At 47.0% G+C, this 15,618-nt stretch overlaps 1 protein-coding gene across 1 annotated transcript in view; it reads left to right on the top strand.

The window, feature by feature from the left end:
* Positions 1 to 14,988, top strand: part of FBXO9 (F-box protein 9) — a 30,346-nt gene extending 15,358 nt beyond the window's left edge. Inside the window, exons 7-13 of the mRNA XM_056108975.1 lie at positions 1,997 to 2,111; positions 7,087 to 7,205; positions 7,616 to 7,706; positions 8,654 to 8,749; positions 9,334 to 9,427; positions 12,895 to 13,046; positions 14,308 to 14,988. Of these exons, the coding sequence (XP_055964950.1) occupies positions 1,997 to 2,111; positions 7,087 to 7,205; positions 7,616 to 7,706; positions 8,654 to 8,749; positions 9,334 to 9,427; positions 12,895 to 13,046; positions 14,308 to 14,416 (776 nt within the window). The 3' untranslated portion in view covers positions 14,417 to 14,988. The remainder of the gene's footprint in view (positions 1 to 1,996; positions 2,112 to 7,086; positions 7,206 to 7,615; positions 7,707 to 8,653; positions 8,750 to 9,333; positions 9,428 to 12,894; positions 13,047 to 14,307) is intronic.
* Positions 14,989 to 15,618: the final 630 nt, after the last annotated feature.

The following is a 15,618-nucleotide window of genomic DNA, read 5'->3' as shown; positions in this document are numbered from 1 at the left end:
ACAGAGATCACTGTCACTGTCCTCCCGTTGTTCATCGATTTACTCGAGTGGGCCCAGTAACGTCTCCATCGTGAGACTTGTTGTTACCGTGTTTGGCATATTGAATACATCACGGGGAGCTTGCCAGGCTTTGCCGTGCAGGCGAGATACTCTCGGTAGCTTGCCGGGCTCTCCAAGAGGGGTGGAGGAATCGAACCCAGGTCGGCTGGGTCTGTCGCGTGCAAGGCAAACGCCCTACCCGCTGTGCTGTCGCTCCAGCCCACACATAGGGATGAATTAATTAAACGAATGTTGTTGTGGGGCCCAGAATTTGGCTCAGAGGACTGGAGCACATCTTTGTCCCAGGTTCGGTCTCCGTGACGGCTTGGCCTCTGAGCTCTAGAGTAGCTTCTGAGCACAGCCAGGTATGGTCCAAAATGCTCATAAATAAATGAGTATCGTTTTGCCAGAACATTTTTTCAAAAGAGAACAGCTGAAAGTTTTTAAGATTAAAAATAACATGTGGAAAATAGCCAGAATCTGGAAAAAAAAACCTGAGTGCCCGAGAACAGATGACTGGTTAAAGAAACTTTGGTACATCTACACAATGGAGTACTATGTAGCTGTTAAAAAAGACAAAGTCATGAAATTTACGTACAAGTGGTACAACATGGAAAGTATCATGCTAAGCGAAATGAGTCAGAAAGAGAGGGACAGACACAGAAACATTGCACTCATCTGGGGAACATAAAGTAACAAAATAGGAGACTAACACCCAAGAGTGGCTGAGATCAGTACCAGGAGGATTACTCCATGGCCTAGAGGCCAGCTGGGCATTCTAGGGGAAAGGGCAGCTCAGATAGAGAAGGGAGCACCAAATGAAGGGTGTTTGGAGGATCCTCCCAGGAGGGGAGATGCATTTGAAAGTAGACTATGGACCGAACATGATTGCCACCCATTGCCTCTTTTGCAAACCACAACACCCAATAGGAGAGAGAGAACACAAGGGAATGCCCTGCCACAGAGGGCAGGGTGGGATGGGGGCGGGGGGAGATGGGGGGGGGAGGGATACTGGGATCCGAGGTGGTGGAAAATGGGCACTGGTGGAGGTGTGGGTGTTCGATCATTGTTTAATCGAAACCCAAGCACAAAAATTTGTAAGTGTGCAACTGTACCTCATGATGTTTCACTAATAAAAATTTTTTTAATAAAAAAAAATATAACATGTGGGGCTGGAACAGTAGCACAGCGGGTAGGGCGTTTGCCTTGCATGCGGCCGACCCAGGTTCGAGTCCCAGCATCCCATAGGGTCCCCCGAGCACCGCCAGGAGTAATTCCTGAGTGCATGAGCCAGAAGGAACTCCTATGCATTGCCGGGTGTGATCCAAGAAGAAAAAATAAATAAATAATAATTAAAAAATAACCTGTATCAACAGATGCAATAGGAGTCCTGTATACTTGCACACCTAGTGGGCTCATTTCTAACACATTTAATATCTTGGTAGCAGATGATCTTCCTGAGGAAAGGGTTTTTTTTTTTTTTTAAAAGCAGCTTCATTACATATTTTGCTTGCAGGAGGCCCAGAATGACCCTCGGCATTGGGGATGGTCCCCTGAACACTCTGGGAGCAGCCCTTGAACAGTCAGCCAGGAGGGGCCTCTGAGTATCACTGGGTGTGGCCCCCCCAATCAGATAAATTAAAAAAATAGCTTCAGATCTGTTCTTCCCTGAAAAAGCAAAGATGTTCTGTATCTTCTCTTAGGAACCAATATGACTTTTGAGAAAGTCTCAAATACGTTACTTTGGGTTTGGGTTTTGGATTTTTTTTTGGTGCCGGGGCTCGAACCCAGGGTCTCATGCATGAAGGCGTACACTTGCTCTCCCGACGTTCCTCCCTGATCCTTCAGTTCACTCTGGCTGTGACTCTGAGCAGTGCTGAGGGAAGACACAGAGGAACTGTGCAGAGAAGGGGCAGTAACATGGCTCACCAGGAGGACACTTTTTTTCCTTCCGCAGTCCTACCCATGGAGGTGCTGATGTACATCTTCCGGTGGGTGGTGTCCAGTGACTTGGACCTCAGATCCTTGGAGCAGCTGTCACTGGTGTGCAGAGGATTCTACATCTGTGCCAGGTACTTTGTAAAACACAGTTCCAGCATGGGGAGAGAAGACAGTGTCTCTTCTCTTCCCAATTTTGATCAGAAGGATGGCGTGTTGTGGGCAGAAGCTCTGAGTGAGTAATAAGCTATATATGACTTCTCTCCGACAGTGTACCATTTAAAGGTAGTGCACTAGTTTCCGAGGGTAATGACATCGTGCGTAGATTTGCTGTAGCCCGATTTGTTGCTTGCATAGATTGTTTGCATGTTAGCGTAATTGATTTGGAAAAAAATTGTTAGAAAAATAGACTGTAGTTGTGTTTTTTTGTCCCCCTTTGTTTATTTTACTTTAGCCTTTTTCATGGTTACTCTCCAACCTGTCAAGTCTAAGTTAAGTTAAATCAGATCACAGTGAAATTTTCTTTGAGGTTACTAAAAGTTGCCCTATACTTTGAAAATCTTGCTATGAGGGCCAGAGAGGAGGGTACCGTGTGAGCAGGATACTTGCCTTGCATGTGGTCGACCTGGGTTCAGTCCCTACCACCCCATATGGTCCCCGAATCCCGGCCAGGAGTGATGCCTGAGCACAGAGCCAAGAGTAAGCCCTGAGCACAGCCAGCTGTCACCAAAGCAAACAAAAAATTGCTGTTAAAAATAGCCATAGTGGGGCTGGAGCCATAGCACAGTGGGGAGGGCGTTTGCCTTGCACGCGGCCGACCCAGGTTCGATTCCCAGCATCCCAGATGGTCCCCCAAGCACCGCCAGGAGTAATTCCTGAGTGCAGAGCCAGGAGTAACCCCTGAGCGTTGCTGGGTGTGACCCAAAAAGCAAAAAATAAAAATAAAAATAAAATAATCATAGTGTGCTGGAAAATCAGTTGAGACTAGGTAGGGCTGGCAGGAAAATATAGCGGGGAAGGCACTTGCCCTGCACGCTACTGACACCAGTAAGATCCTTGGCCCCCAGAGCACAGAGCCAGGAGTAAAGCCAGGAGTCAGCCCACTGGGGGTGGTACCAAATCCCCTCTTCCAAAATAAAAAAGGGGCTCAGTATTCTCTTTGAGGAATGGCATCCAAAAGGTAAGTCCATGCTGCTTTATGGTTCGAGAATGAGTCGTTAAATGGAAGGTGGGACCAGAGCGAGCATACAGTGAAAAATGCGTTTTTCTGCACTTGGCCAAACGTGGTTTAATCCCCAGCACCACATCGGAACCCCTTCAGCACAACCTTAGGATGCCGGAGCATCATCACGTGTGGCCCAGCTCACCCCCGTCCCGCAGATCATTCGAAACCGGCAATAAATTTGTCATAGGTCTCTTCTATAAAAACATAGACTTAGTTCTCGGCCTCTAGAGTTTAGCAGATAAGTTTTAATTCTTAAAATGTAGATGCAAAAAAAAAAAAAGTAAAAAAAAAAAAGTCACTGTCACTGTCACTGTCTTCCCGTTGTTCATCGATTTACTCGAGCGGGCACCAGTAATGTCTCCATTCGTCCCACCCCTGAGATTTTAACAGCCTCTCCTTACTCGTCTTTCCCAATGCTGCCGTATTGGATGCTCTTTCAGGGTCAGGGGAATGAGACCTGTTATTGTTACTGATTTTGGCATATCCTATTTTATTTGGAGTCTTGCATTTTGGGTAAAACATTTGGATTCCTTTAAATTTGTATGTGTGTACATGTGCGTGTGATTCTGTGCTCTGTAGTAACTGCCCATTAATCACCTCTTGGATTAATCACATGCCTGTGTTTTGAAGCTGGAATCCGCACTGTTACTGTGCTAACAGTTTGGTTTTTTTTTTTTTTGAGTTTTTTTTTTTTTTTTTTGCTTTTTGTGTTACACCTGGCAATGCACAGGGGTTACTCCTGGCTCTGCGCTCAGGAATTACTCCTAGCGGTGCCCGGGGGACCATATGGGATGCTGGGATTCAAATCCGGGTCGGCTGCGTTTAAGGCAAACGCCCTACCCGCTGTGCTATCGCTCCAGCCCCCTGTGCTAACATTTTTAAAAATTGTACATGAGAAATATTATAAGGAAATTGACAGAAGAAAGTAAATTTTCAGGGATAAAAAATTCATTAAGAGGAAATTTAAAGATAACATCCCAGTAACAATTGAAGGGGGTATCTTTTATAGGCTGCTCCAATATTAGCAGAACTTACAACTTTCAAGTGTTTCAAGTCATAGGTGGAATTTAAAATATTTTGAGCTCTATCAGAATAACATCTATTTGTGGTAGATTTGGTTCACCATTCTGTACTCTTTTTTTTGGGGGGGGGAGGGCTTTTTCGGTCACACCCCGCAATACTCAGGGGCTCAGGGGGTTAGTCCTGGCCCCACACTCAGGAATTACTCCTGGCGGTGCTCGGGGGACCCTATGCGATGCTGGGAATGGAACCCAAGTTGGCCACATGCAAGGCCAACGCCCTATCCGTTGTACTATTGCTCCAGCCCTCTCTGCACTATTTCTTTTTTTTTTTAATTTTTAATTTTTGAATGAATTACCGTGAGATACAGTTATAGACTTACAAACTTTCGTGCTCACATTTCAGTCATACAGTGATCGAGTATGTGCCCATCCCTCCACCAGTGCCCATTCTCCATCACCAGTGTTCCCAGTATCCCTCCCCCCCTCCCCCTGGCCTTTCCCTTTTTACTCACTCTCTCCTTTAGGGTATTGTGGTCTGCAATGCAGGCATTAAGTGGTGATCATGTTCAGTCTGTAGTCTACGCTCAGTACACATCTCCCATCCTGAGTGGGCCCTCCAAGCCCCCTTTACTTGGTGGTCCCTTTTCTATCTGAACTGCCTTTTCTCCCAGCACGTGGGGCTGGTTTCCAGGCCGTGAAGCAATCCTCCTGGTACTCATCTCTTAGGTGTAAATCTCCCATGCTGTTACTTTATATTCCACAAATGAGCTGTGCGCTATTTCTTTTTTTTTTTTTCTTTTTTTTCTTTTTGGGTCACACCCGGCAATGCACAGGGGTTCCTCCTGGTTCATGCACTCAGGAATTACTCCTGGCGTTGCTCGGGGGACCCTATGGGATGCTGGGAATCGAACCTGGGTTGGCTGCGTGCAAGGCAAATGCCCTAGCAGCTGTGCTATCTCTCCAGCCCCTAAAAAGACAATTTTTATTTATTTATTTATATATTTATTTGGCTTTTGGGGTCACACCTGGCGATGCACAGGGGTTCCTCCTGGCTCATGCACTCAGGAATGACTCCTGGCGGTGCTCAGGGGACCATATGGGATGCTGGGAATCAAACCCGGGTCGGCTGCGTGCAAGGCCAACGCCCTACCCGCTGTGCTATGGCTCCAGCCCTTCTGCACTGTTTCTTAACACAGTCTTCAAAATACAGCTCCTGGGTCAGAGAGAGAACACATTAAGCAAGGTCTTTGCCTTGCATGGAGCCACCCCTAGTTTGATTCTCCAGTACCACGTACGGTCCCTGAACCAAGAATAGCCCCTGAGCACTGCTGGGTGTCACCCCACCCCCCCATCTCCAACCCCTAAGGGAAAACACTTCTCTCTCCTGTCTGACCGCATCATTGCTTCCCTGGGCACCGTTCTGGTGGGTCAGCTACCACAATGCCTAGTCTGCATTACGGCAGCCTGCTACAAGGCCTCTCTCTCTCTCTGCTCCTGCATCCCAAAAGCATGTTCTCCAAGACCACTAGTGTGATCTTTTCTTCTAAGCCTTTGGCCTCACCTAGTAGGACTTGGGTCCCTCCTGACTCAGTGCTCAGGGGTCACTCCTCGCGTGGTACCCGGGAGACTGAGTGCAGCCAGGAATCGAGCTGGTTCAGCCGCGTGTGAGACAGGCTTAAGAGCCCTGCCCACTCTCTCTGGCCCCTAGAATCACAATCACAATTCGTCGATTGCCTCCAGCAGGCCCCAGTAACGTCTCCTTCGTCCTAGCCCTGAGACTTTTTTTTTTAAAAAAGTGCCATATTCAAGGCTCTTTCAGAGTTAGGAGAATGAGATCCATCATTGTTACTGGTATTTGGCAGATTGAATACGCCACGGGGAGTTTGCCAGACTCTGCCGTGTGAGCAGGCTACATTTGGTAGCCTGCCAGTTTGTCCAAAGTAGGAATGAGATAATAAGATGTCGCTTCCAGGAGCTGGGTTTTATAGTCTCTGGGTCTTGGCCATTGATGGGATTAAACGGCGCCAGGGGGCCAGTTGGTGGGTGTGACCCCTGCCTACTGGAATTCAGAGGATCTGGGTGGAGGATGCTCAGACCCGATCCGAGTAGGCTTGGAGATCTCAGTCCCGGGACCCGCATGCCTTTGTTCCTCTGCTGGTACCTTCATGTGTGCGGAGAGTGGTCTCAGCATGGTGGTGGCTGGTGCTGGAGGTCTTCGGTTGCCGGAGCCCTGGTTGGGGCGGAGAGGAAAGGCCCTTAGAATGATCTTTTAAAAGCATAAGCCCTGGCCCCAAATGCTGCCAGGGCCTCCCTCTCTCCAGTGGCTTCTTCCGCCAGCCAGCCTCTGCTGATGTCTCAGACGGGTGCTCGAGACTTCACCATCCTTTACTGTCTCCGGCCCCATCCCCTCTGTGGGTCACACCAGCCCCACTCCTGCCTGAGGACTTGCTGCAGGTCCTGGCCAGAGGACATCACCGTGGACCCCATCCTGGAGAGCCCTTTCTTCTCTGTCTGCTCTGAAACGACCTGTTGGCTTCCAACCAGTGCCCTTGCTCCTCTGCCCTGATCGGCTGGTTTCCGTCCTGAACACCTGAGCTGGAACGTCGATGTTCTGTGTTTCTGTTTGCTTTTCTATCCATGAAGGAGCAGGACCCCTGCCCTGTCCTCCTTTTTGTCTGGTGCCCGGGCGGGCACCCCACGGGCGCCCAGTGGAAGGAGCACTCGCTGCTAGCAGAGTTCTGCTGCTTTTGTCCGCCGGTGAGGATCTCACCTCTCTCTCTCTCTCTCTCTCTCTCTCTCTCTCTCTCTCTCTCTCTCTCTCTCTTTCTCTCTCTCTCTCTCTCTCGTGCCTTCATTTCTTAGAGACCCTGAAATATGGCGCTTGGCCTGCTTGAGAGTCTGGGGCAGAAGCTGTATTAAACTTGTGCCCTACACGTCTTGGAGAGAGATGTTTTTAGAGAGACCCCGTGTACGGTTTGATGGTAAGTGGAACCCTTTAGCACCCGGGGCTAGGGGGTGGGGGGTGGGGTGGAGAGGGTGGGAGATTGCCGTTCTGCTCTGGGGAAAGAAGACACAATGTCGGTTTACTGGAACAGGTGTGAGTTCTCTGACCATATTTGAAAGAAACCATGATGAAAATTAAGATTGGGGGTGAGGGTTCGGGCTGGAGAGGACTCAGAAGGCTGGCGTGTCTGCTCTGTGCTGGAGTCCCGGGCACATGCCTGGCCGTGCAGGAGCCCCTGAGCACTCCTAGGAACAACCCTGACAATGTGTGTGTGTCTCTGTGTGTGTGTGTGTGTCCCACGGGAACAACAAAATAAAAGGCACTGTGTTCTTGGTGGTGGTGGCTGTTAAGCATCTTGTTCCCAGCAGTTTCCCTTCTCTTTTGCAGGCGTGTATATCAGTAAGACCACATATATTCGTCAGGGGGAACAGTCTCTCGATGGTTTCTATAGAGCGTGGCACCAAGTGGAATATTACAGGTACAACTGTAGTAAACTGAGTGAGTGAAACGTTCTCTCTCTCCATGTACTCGTTCATTTTTTTTTATTGGACATCGATTCTTTGCAGTTTTTCTATTTATCTACAGATTGCATCTGGGTTTGTTTTTTTTTTTAACTGAATAGGATAATAGGAACTATACTCAGAGAACCAAGGGTCACTAGACATTCGTTCCTCCTGGCCTCTGAACCAGAGTCCCCTCACAGCTTAGAATAGTTGCTTTTATTCTGCCCCTTTGTGTATACCTACTCGCCATTTAAATAGCGTGCATTATTGGTCAGCCTTATTGTTCATCAGATATTGCCGTCTTTGAGAAATGAGGAAATTTATGTTACCTGGGCCGGAGAGATAGCACAGCGGTAGGGCATTTGCCTTGCACGCGGCTGACCAGGCTGACCTGGGTTCAATTCCTCCGCCCCTCTCGGAGAGCCCGGCAAGCTACCGAGAGTATCTCACCCGCACGGCAAAGCTTAACAAGCTACCCATGACGTATTCGATATGCCAAACACAGTAACAACAAAGTCTCCAATGGAGACGTTACTGGGCCCGCTGGAGCAAATCGATGAATAACGGGAGGACGGTGCTACAGTGCTACAGTAACTGTGTATATCATGGAAGTAGATTTCACGTTGACCTTAAGAGGTGCTTTCAGGGAAAACACAGGGCGTAGAGCAGGACTGTGTGAGTAAAGCTAGAAGCTCAGCAGTTCCCTCGAAGGAAAAGGAATAAAATGCCTTAGTTCTTTGTTGCTGGCCTCCCAGATCATCGATCGTGTTCATTTTGATTTCTCTGTTGTGGTTCTTTGGCCCTGGTATCCCAATACCTTCTGGTTTTGTGGTCATGAACAAACAGGTTTTGGTGCCGACCCGTAAGCTTGTTCTGTGTGTTGAGTGTGTGGCATCTGGGTGCTGATTTTCTTTTCCTGCAGGTATATGAGGTTCTTTCCCGATGGCTCTGTGATGATGCTGACCACGCCTGAGGAACCGCAGTCCATCGTTCCGCGTTTAAGAACTAGGAATACCAGGTATTCTTTCTCTGCAGGCTTATTTTTTTTTTTTTTTTGGTTTGTTTTTAGTCCCCTCTCCGTTTTCTGTGCATTAATAGAGTCCTCTGCTTCCTTGCACAAATCACAATCAACCAATCACAACCATCCTGTTATTCGTCGATTGCCTCGAGCAGGCCCCAGTAACGTCTCCTTCGTCCTAGCCCTGAGATTATTTTTAAAAATGCCAGATTCAAGGCTCTTTCAGAGTTAGGAGAATGAGACCCATCATTGCTACTGGTATTTGGCATATTGGGTACACCACGGGGAGTTTGCCAGACTCTGCCGTGTGGGCAGGTCACATTCAGTAGCCTGCCAGGTTGTCCAAAGTAGGAATGCACAAATACTCGATGGTTAACATCCCAGTCACTGGAGGGGCACTTGTGAAAAATACTGATCCCCTGGGCGCCTCTTTCTAGAAAGTGCGCTTCATTCAGGTGTGGAATCTTGGAAGTTAGGTGATTCTTCTCAGGCACGTTGAGTGAAGACTCTTCTAACCAAGATTTTCCTAATAATAAAAGTCAGAGGAGTAGACGGAGATCTAAAGAGTGTCCTTTAATTTTCAGAACAGATGCAATCCTACTGGGCCATTATCGCTTGTCACAAGACACAGACAATCAGACCAAAGTATTTGCTGTGATAACCAAGAAAAAAGAAGAGGTGAGTACGTAAGGTGGAAATTTGCCATTTTAGTTTTTACTTCAGTATCCTACGTTCAGTATGTCAGCATTTTGATTAGAAAGGATTAAAAAGTACTGTTTCATTAATTAGTTTACACTATATATGTGTGTGTATATATAAATATATATATATTCATGTGTATGTATGTATATTTTTGGGTTTGGTGCCACAGCCAGCAGTGCTCAGGGGTTATTGCAGTTGCTCCTGGCAGCGCTCAGGGGACCATACAGGATGCCAGGGATCAAATCCGGGTCAGCTGCATGCAAGGCAAATGCCCTACCTGCTGTGCTATTGCGCCAACCCAATTAGTTTATAATGTTGTACAAAATGTGTATATTTAACTTGTGGCATATTTCTCAAGAGAACCGAAGGGGTTTCTAAAAATGTCACTTTTTTTGTTGTTGAATCAGTTTATTTTTCTCCAAATTGTTTTTTTTTTTCTATGCCAGATGAACATGTAAAACTTTATTTCTATGCCATAATTAGTAAACACATGACCTGACTGTGCTGTTTTGGCTCTTCCCATTCGGAACCCTGAGGAGATTGGGTCTGATGATCCCATTTGGAATCCTTAGAGGCTCATACAGATCTTTCACAAAGCTATTCTTTTTTAAAAAAAAAAAAAATTATTTATTTTTTTATTAGTGAAACCCCATGAGGTATAGTTGTAGACTTACAAACTTTTGTGCTTGGGTTTCAGTGATACAATGATCGAGTACCCATCCCTCCACCAGTGCCCATTCTCCACCACCGTGGGTCCCAGTATCCCTCCCACCCCCCATCCTCCCATCCCACCCTACCTCTGTGGCAGGGTATCCCCTTTTATACTCTCTCTCCTTTTGGGTGCTGTGGTTTGCAAGAGAGGCATTGAGTGGCAATCATGTTTGGTCTATAGTCTACTCTCAACGTGCTTCCCTCATCCTGGGAGGATCCTCCCAACACCCTTGATTTGGTGCTCCCTTCTCTATCTGAGCTTCCTTTTCCCCTAGCACGTCACAAAGCTATCCTTACAAGAGAATTTAAATTTCGACTGGAAATAAGCTAACATGAGACTCGTATATTTTTCCTGTTGTTTTAAAAGGGAGAAAAGCAGCTGCCGGGGAAATAGGATTGCTGGGTTATATTCGAGCTGAGTTCTCTTGGGTCCTGTTGGTGGGAGGTGGGGGGGTTCATTTGGCCACCCCTGCTGCTACCTGGGGGCTGTCAGAGCTGCGGTGATGCTGGGACCATCTGTGGCGACAGGGATGACGCCAGGGTTGGCGTCATAGAAGCCAAGAGCTTTAGAGCCATTTTCTCTCTCTGGCCCGCTGGACCACTGTTCCTCAAACCTTTCTGACCATGGCCCCTGCTCCCTTTCCTTCTTCCCCAACTCCTCGGTCCTAACGTTGCCCCCCCCCCCCCCCCCCCCCCCGCGCGTTCTCTCATGCTGCACCTTTCCGGCTCGTGTCTCCTCTGCTCCCTTGGAGTATTCCTGAAGGCCCAGAGCTATGTGTCTCACCCTCAGTGCCCCTCCACTCGAGGAATACTCTTACAGAGCACTTAAAACTCTCGGAACAGATTCAGGGCCTAATTTTCTTTGTGACTTTTAACGACCATGGTGCAGAGTCAAGAAAGTCAGGGTAGAGAGAGAGAACCAAAAGGGAGTGCCCTGCCACAGAGGCAGGGTGGGATGGGGGGATGGGAGGTGGGAGGGATGCTGGGACCTGTGGTGGTGGAGAATGGGCACTGGTGGAGGGATGGGTACTGGATCATTGTATAATTGAAACCCAAGCAAAAAAATTTGTAAGTCTACAACTGTACCTCATGGTGTCTCACTAATAAAAATTAAAAAAAAGAAAGAAGGAAAAAGAAAATTCCTGCATAAAAATGTGTTTGATCTATAATTCATGACAGATTAGCACATTTGGCAAATTGTAGCTATTTTGACCCAATAAAGTTGCCGAAACGAAGCTTAAAAAAAGAAAGAAAGAAAGAAAGAAAAAGAAAGTCAGGGTGAGGTGGAATTAAAAAACTGGCCAAGTAAATTGCTAGTACAGATTTTAAAAGAGCGATTTAGTCAGGGCCCAGAGAGTCAGTACAGCAGGGAAGGTGCTTGCCTTGCATGTGGGAGATTCCACTTTGAACCCCAGCCCTTCCCTGTGGTCACCCCAAACCTGCCTGGAGTGATTCTCCAAGTGCAGAGCCAGAAGTAGGCTCTGAGCACTGGTGGCTATGCCCTCCCCCACCCCCAAACAAAAACAAAAACCTTTTAGTCAGGGGCCAGAGAGATAGCACAGCGGGGAGGGCATTTGCCTTGCATGCGGCCAACCTGGGTTCGATTCCCAGCATCCCATATGGTCCCCTGAGCACCGCCAGGGATAATTCCTGAGTGTAGAGCCAGGAGGAACCCCTGTGCATCACCGGGTGTGACCCAAAAGAGCAGGAAAAAAAAACCAAAACCCTTTTGGTCCGTTGGTATCACATATACTTTGTTTACTAATGAAATGAACGAGCCTGAAAATTCATTTGGGTTTTTGAAAGGACCCCTCCCCCCACCCCAGGATTGAACCCCTTCTCTTCCCTGGCATTATATAACTTTGAGAGAGTTGGGGCAGGGTTTTGTCTGATTCCTGTTGCCCTGGGACCATCTGTCGCCAGCCCCACTGCCTCTCTCTGGAAAGTTCCTGGAATCTAGCCCCATGGTCTGGGGTGCAGAGACAGTTGCTATGACCTGGCCATGGCCGTGAGTGTCCTGGGAGCTGGCCTATCTCTAGTAGAACCGATGAGCTCCCACAGCCTGCTGTCTTTCTCTTCGGAGTATAGCAGTGAAGCAAGACATGGTGCCGTGTGTGTGTGTGTGTGTGTGTGTGTGTGTGTGTGTGTGTGTGTTTGCACAAGTATGATGCAAATGACCCATGTATAACCCTGTTGTATCTGCTTCTTTACTGATTTAAACTGGTTCTGGGAAAGAATCGCTCCTAGCCGTGCTCAGGGGACCCTGTGGGATGCTGGGAATCGAACCCAGGTCGGCCACGTGCAAGGCAAACGCCCTCCCCGCTGTGCTCGAGTCCCTGCTTCCCGTCTTTGAAACTGCTTTGTCACTTTGGTTAGCTCTTTTGATCTCTGTAGGATCTTCACCCTTCAACCATTGAATGATGATGATGCAGACCTAATTCACACACTGGGGCTGTTGTGATTATTCAGTGAGATGTTGCTGCTGGAGGAAGGCCTTGTTTTTCGAGTCTTGCCTTTACGGAAAGGCACCCCTGTACTTTCTCATTTGATATCCCACACAGCTCCTTACTCTACACTGATAATCATGTTCTAGCCTCGCGTTTGCATAATGTATTCCTACGTATTATGAATAACGTGTCCATAGATATATACATACATGTGTGTGAAATCTCTACGGTTACACAGCTTACAGGTTACACACCTTTTCTTTTCTTTCTTCTTTTCTTTTCCAGAAACCACTTGACTATAAATACAGATATTTTCGTCGTGTCCCTGTCCAAGAAGCAGATCAGAGTTTCCACGTGGGGCTGCAGCTCTGTTCCAGTCGCCACCAGAGATTCAACAAACTTGTGTGGATACACCACTCTTGTCACATTACCTACAAGTAGGCGACTGCAAGAAGAACATCCCGTGACTGGATGAGGGTGTTGTGCTCTCTGTCAGGCTTAGGAAACTCCCAAATAGGTTTCAGTTCCTCAGAGTTTACATTATAGAGCAAATAATCTTTTGGAGGTGGGCACACCCGTCAATGCTCTGAAGTGGCTCCTGGCTCTGCCTTCAGGGATCACTCCTGGCAAGACCCAGGGAACCATATGGGATGTTGGGGATCAAACCCGGGTCGGTCCTGTGCAAGGCAAGACCCCTACATGCTAGTAGTCTAGAACATCGCGTTGGCCCCATTTATACTTTATGATTTTACCTTATAAATAATGTGTCCCAAGTCATTTGGAAACTCCCTACAACAAAGAACATTTCTTCTCACACTTCTAATCCCACCATTCTCCTTTTTTGCTTCTCTCGGTAATCTGTGAAGCAGATTTCTTTTTCTTTTCAATGAAAAAAAAAAAAGAATTCAGAAGTAGCATCAAGCAAGTGAAAGAAATGATGCTTTGGGAAAACAAAGGATGTTTATAATAGGCATCATTTGGATATTCTACTTTTGTGTATGTCATCTGATATTTTATTTTTTTGTTTGGGGCCATATATGACGGTGCGCAGGGTTTACTCCTGGCTCCGTACTCAGGGACCACTCTTGGTGGGCTCAAGGGACCATATAGGGTACTAAGGACTTAACCCGGGTCAACCACATGCCAGGCAAACACCCCACCCACTATATGATAGGGATAGCTCCAGCTCCATATCTCCTCCTATTTTGGGGAGGGATGTAAATAAATAATTTGCTGTTCTGTGAACTCCCTCCCCGGCCCCCCTACAGGTGAGTTGCTTTAATATTCTGAATTCTTCTACAGTAGGTAGGCCTGTATTATTTTTTATTTTATTTATTTTATTTATTTTATTTTTTGGCTTTTGGGGGTCACACCCGGCGATGCACAGGGGTTACTCCTGGCTCATGCACTCAGGAGTTACTCCTGGCGGTGCTCGGGGGACCATATGGGATGCTGGGAATCAAACCCGGGTCGGCCGCGTGCAAGGCAAACGCCCTACCCGCTGTGCTATCTCTCCAGCCCCCAGGCCTGTATTATTGAGAATGAACTTAGATGAGTTGAAATTTTAAAAGGCTAAGGTATGAACTACACCCTCCCGTCCCCCATCAGAGCCCCCCCCTCCCCAATAAAACGTGCAAGGATTTCGAGTGATTTGAAGTTTCCTTGTAACTGGCGATTTTTTTCCCCTTCCCTTTCCAGATCGACTGGGGAGACGGCAGTCTCTGCCTTCGACATCGACAAGATGTACACGCCCTTGTTCTTCGCCAGGGTCAGGAGCTACACCGCTTTCTCCGACAGGCCACTGTAGAGCCTACGCCCAGTCCTCTGTCACTGTTGCATGAATCAAAATATAGAGAGCAAAAGAGTATCTAAGTTATACATGTACATACATATATATACCATATATATATATAGATAGATATATATATATATATGGAACTGGAACTTATTTTGCATTGTTGGAGTTCTTTTAAGGAGAATATAAATTGATTATTATTTTTTTTTTTTTATTTAAAGGGGAAATAGCGGACTCTGGGGATGTTTTTGTTTTGAAGTTGAAAAGTTGAGATTACACATGATTTAATCACATTTATGTTGCGGGAGGGGGGGAAAAACAAACCTGAATATAATGAGGTTTAAATCATACCCCTTCTCAAGCAGGCTTCTGAGCAGATTTCTGTCCCATCAGCCAGCCGTCCTCGACCTGACCATTCCCGGTATTTATGTACGTCAGGAAGAGCGCCACCAGAGAAATAATTTATTTCACGCATGATGTAACGTCCTTGCACTGAAGGCTCAAAATGTGAAAAATCTGTTCTGGATTTTGTTTGAATCTGTTTTGACGAATAAAGATCATATATAAGTGTTTCTTTGAAGAAAGTAGATTGCGATGCCTCTCTTTTTATTTATTTTTAATTTTTATTAGTGAGATACCACAAGGTACAGTTGTAGACTTACAAATTTTTGTGCTTGGGTTTCAATTATACAGTGATCCAATACCCATCCCTCCACCAGTGCCCATTCTCCACCACCATGGATCCCAACATCCCTCCCACCTCTCATCCCCCCATCCCACCCTGCCTCTGTGGCAGGGCATTCCCTTTGGTTCTCTCTCTCTTATTCGGTGTTGTGGTTTGCAAAAGAGGCAACGGGTGACAACCATGTTTGGTCTGTGGTCTACTTTCAGCATGCTTCTCCCATCCTGGGAGGATCCTCCCAACACCCTTTATTTGGTGCTTCCTTCTCTATCCGAGCTGCCTTTTCCCCTAGCATGTGTGGCTGGCCTCCAAGCCATGGTGTAAAATTCCTGGTACTAATCTCGGCCATTCTTGGCTGTTAGTCTCCTATTTTACACAGTGGAGTACTATGTAGCTGTTAGAAAAGACAAAGTCATGAAATTTACACACAAGTGGTACTACATGGAAAGTATCATGTTAAGCGAAATGACTCAAAGAAAGGGATAGACATAGAAAGATCGCGTTCATCTGGGGAACATAAAGTATGATATTA

The sequence above is a fragment of the Sorex fumeus genome, unplaced genomic scaffold (genome assembly GCF_029834395.1).
Source record: "Sorex fumeus unplaced genomic scaffold, SorFum_2.1 ptg000241l, whole genome shotgun sequence".
Taxonomy (NCBI): domain Eukaryota; kingdom Metazoa; phylum Chordata; class Mammalia; order Eulipotyphla; family Soricidae; genus Sorex; species Sorex fumeus.
The sequence above is the reverse complement of the archived record's forward strand: the minus strand, read 5'-3'. Positions and strand labels throughout refer to the sequence as shown.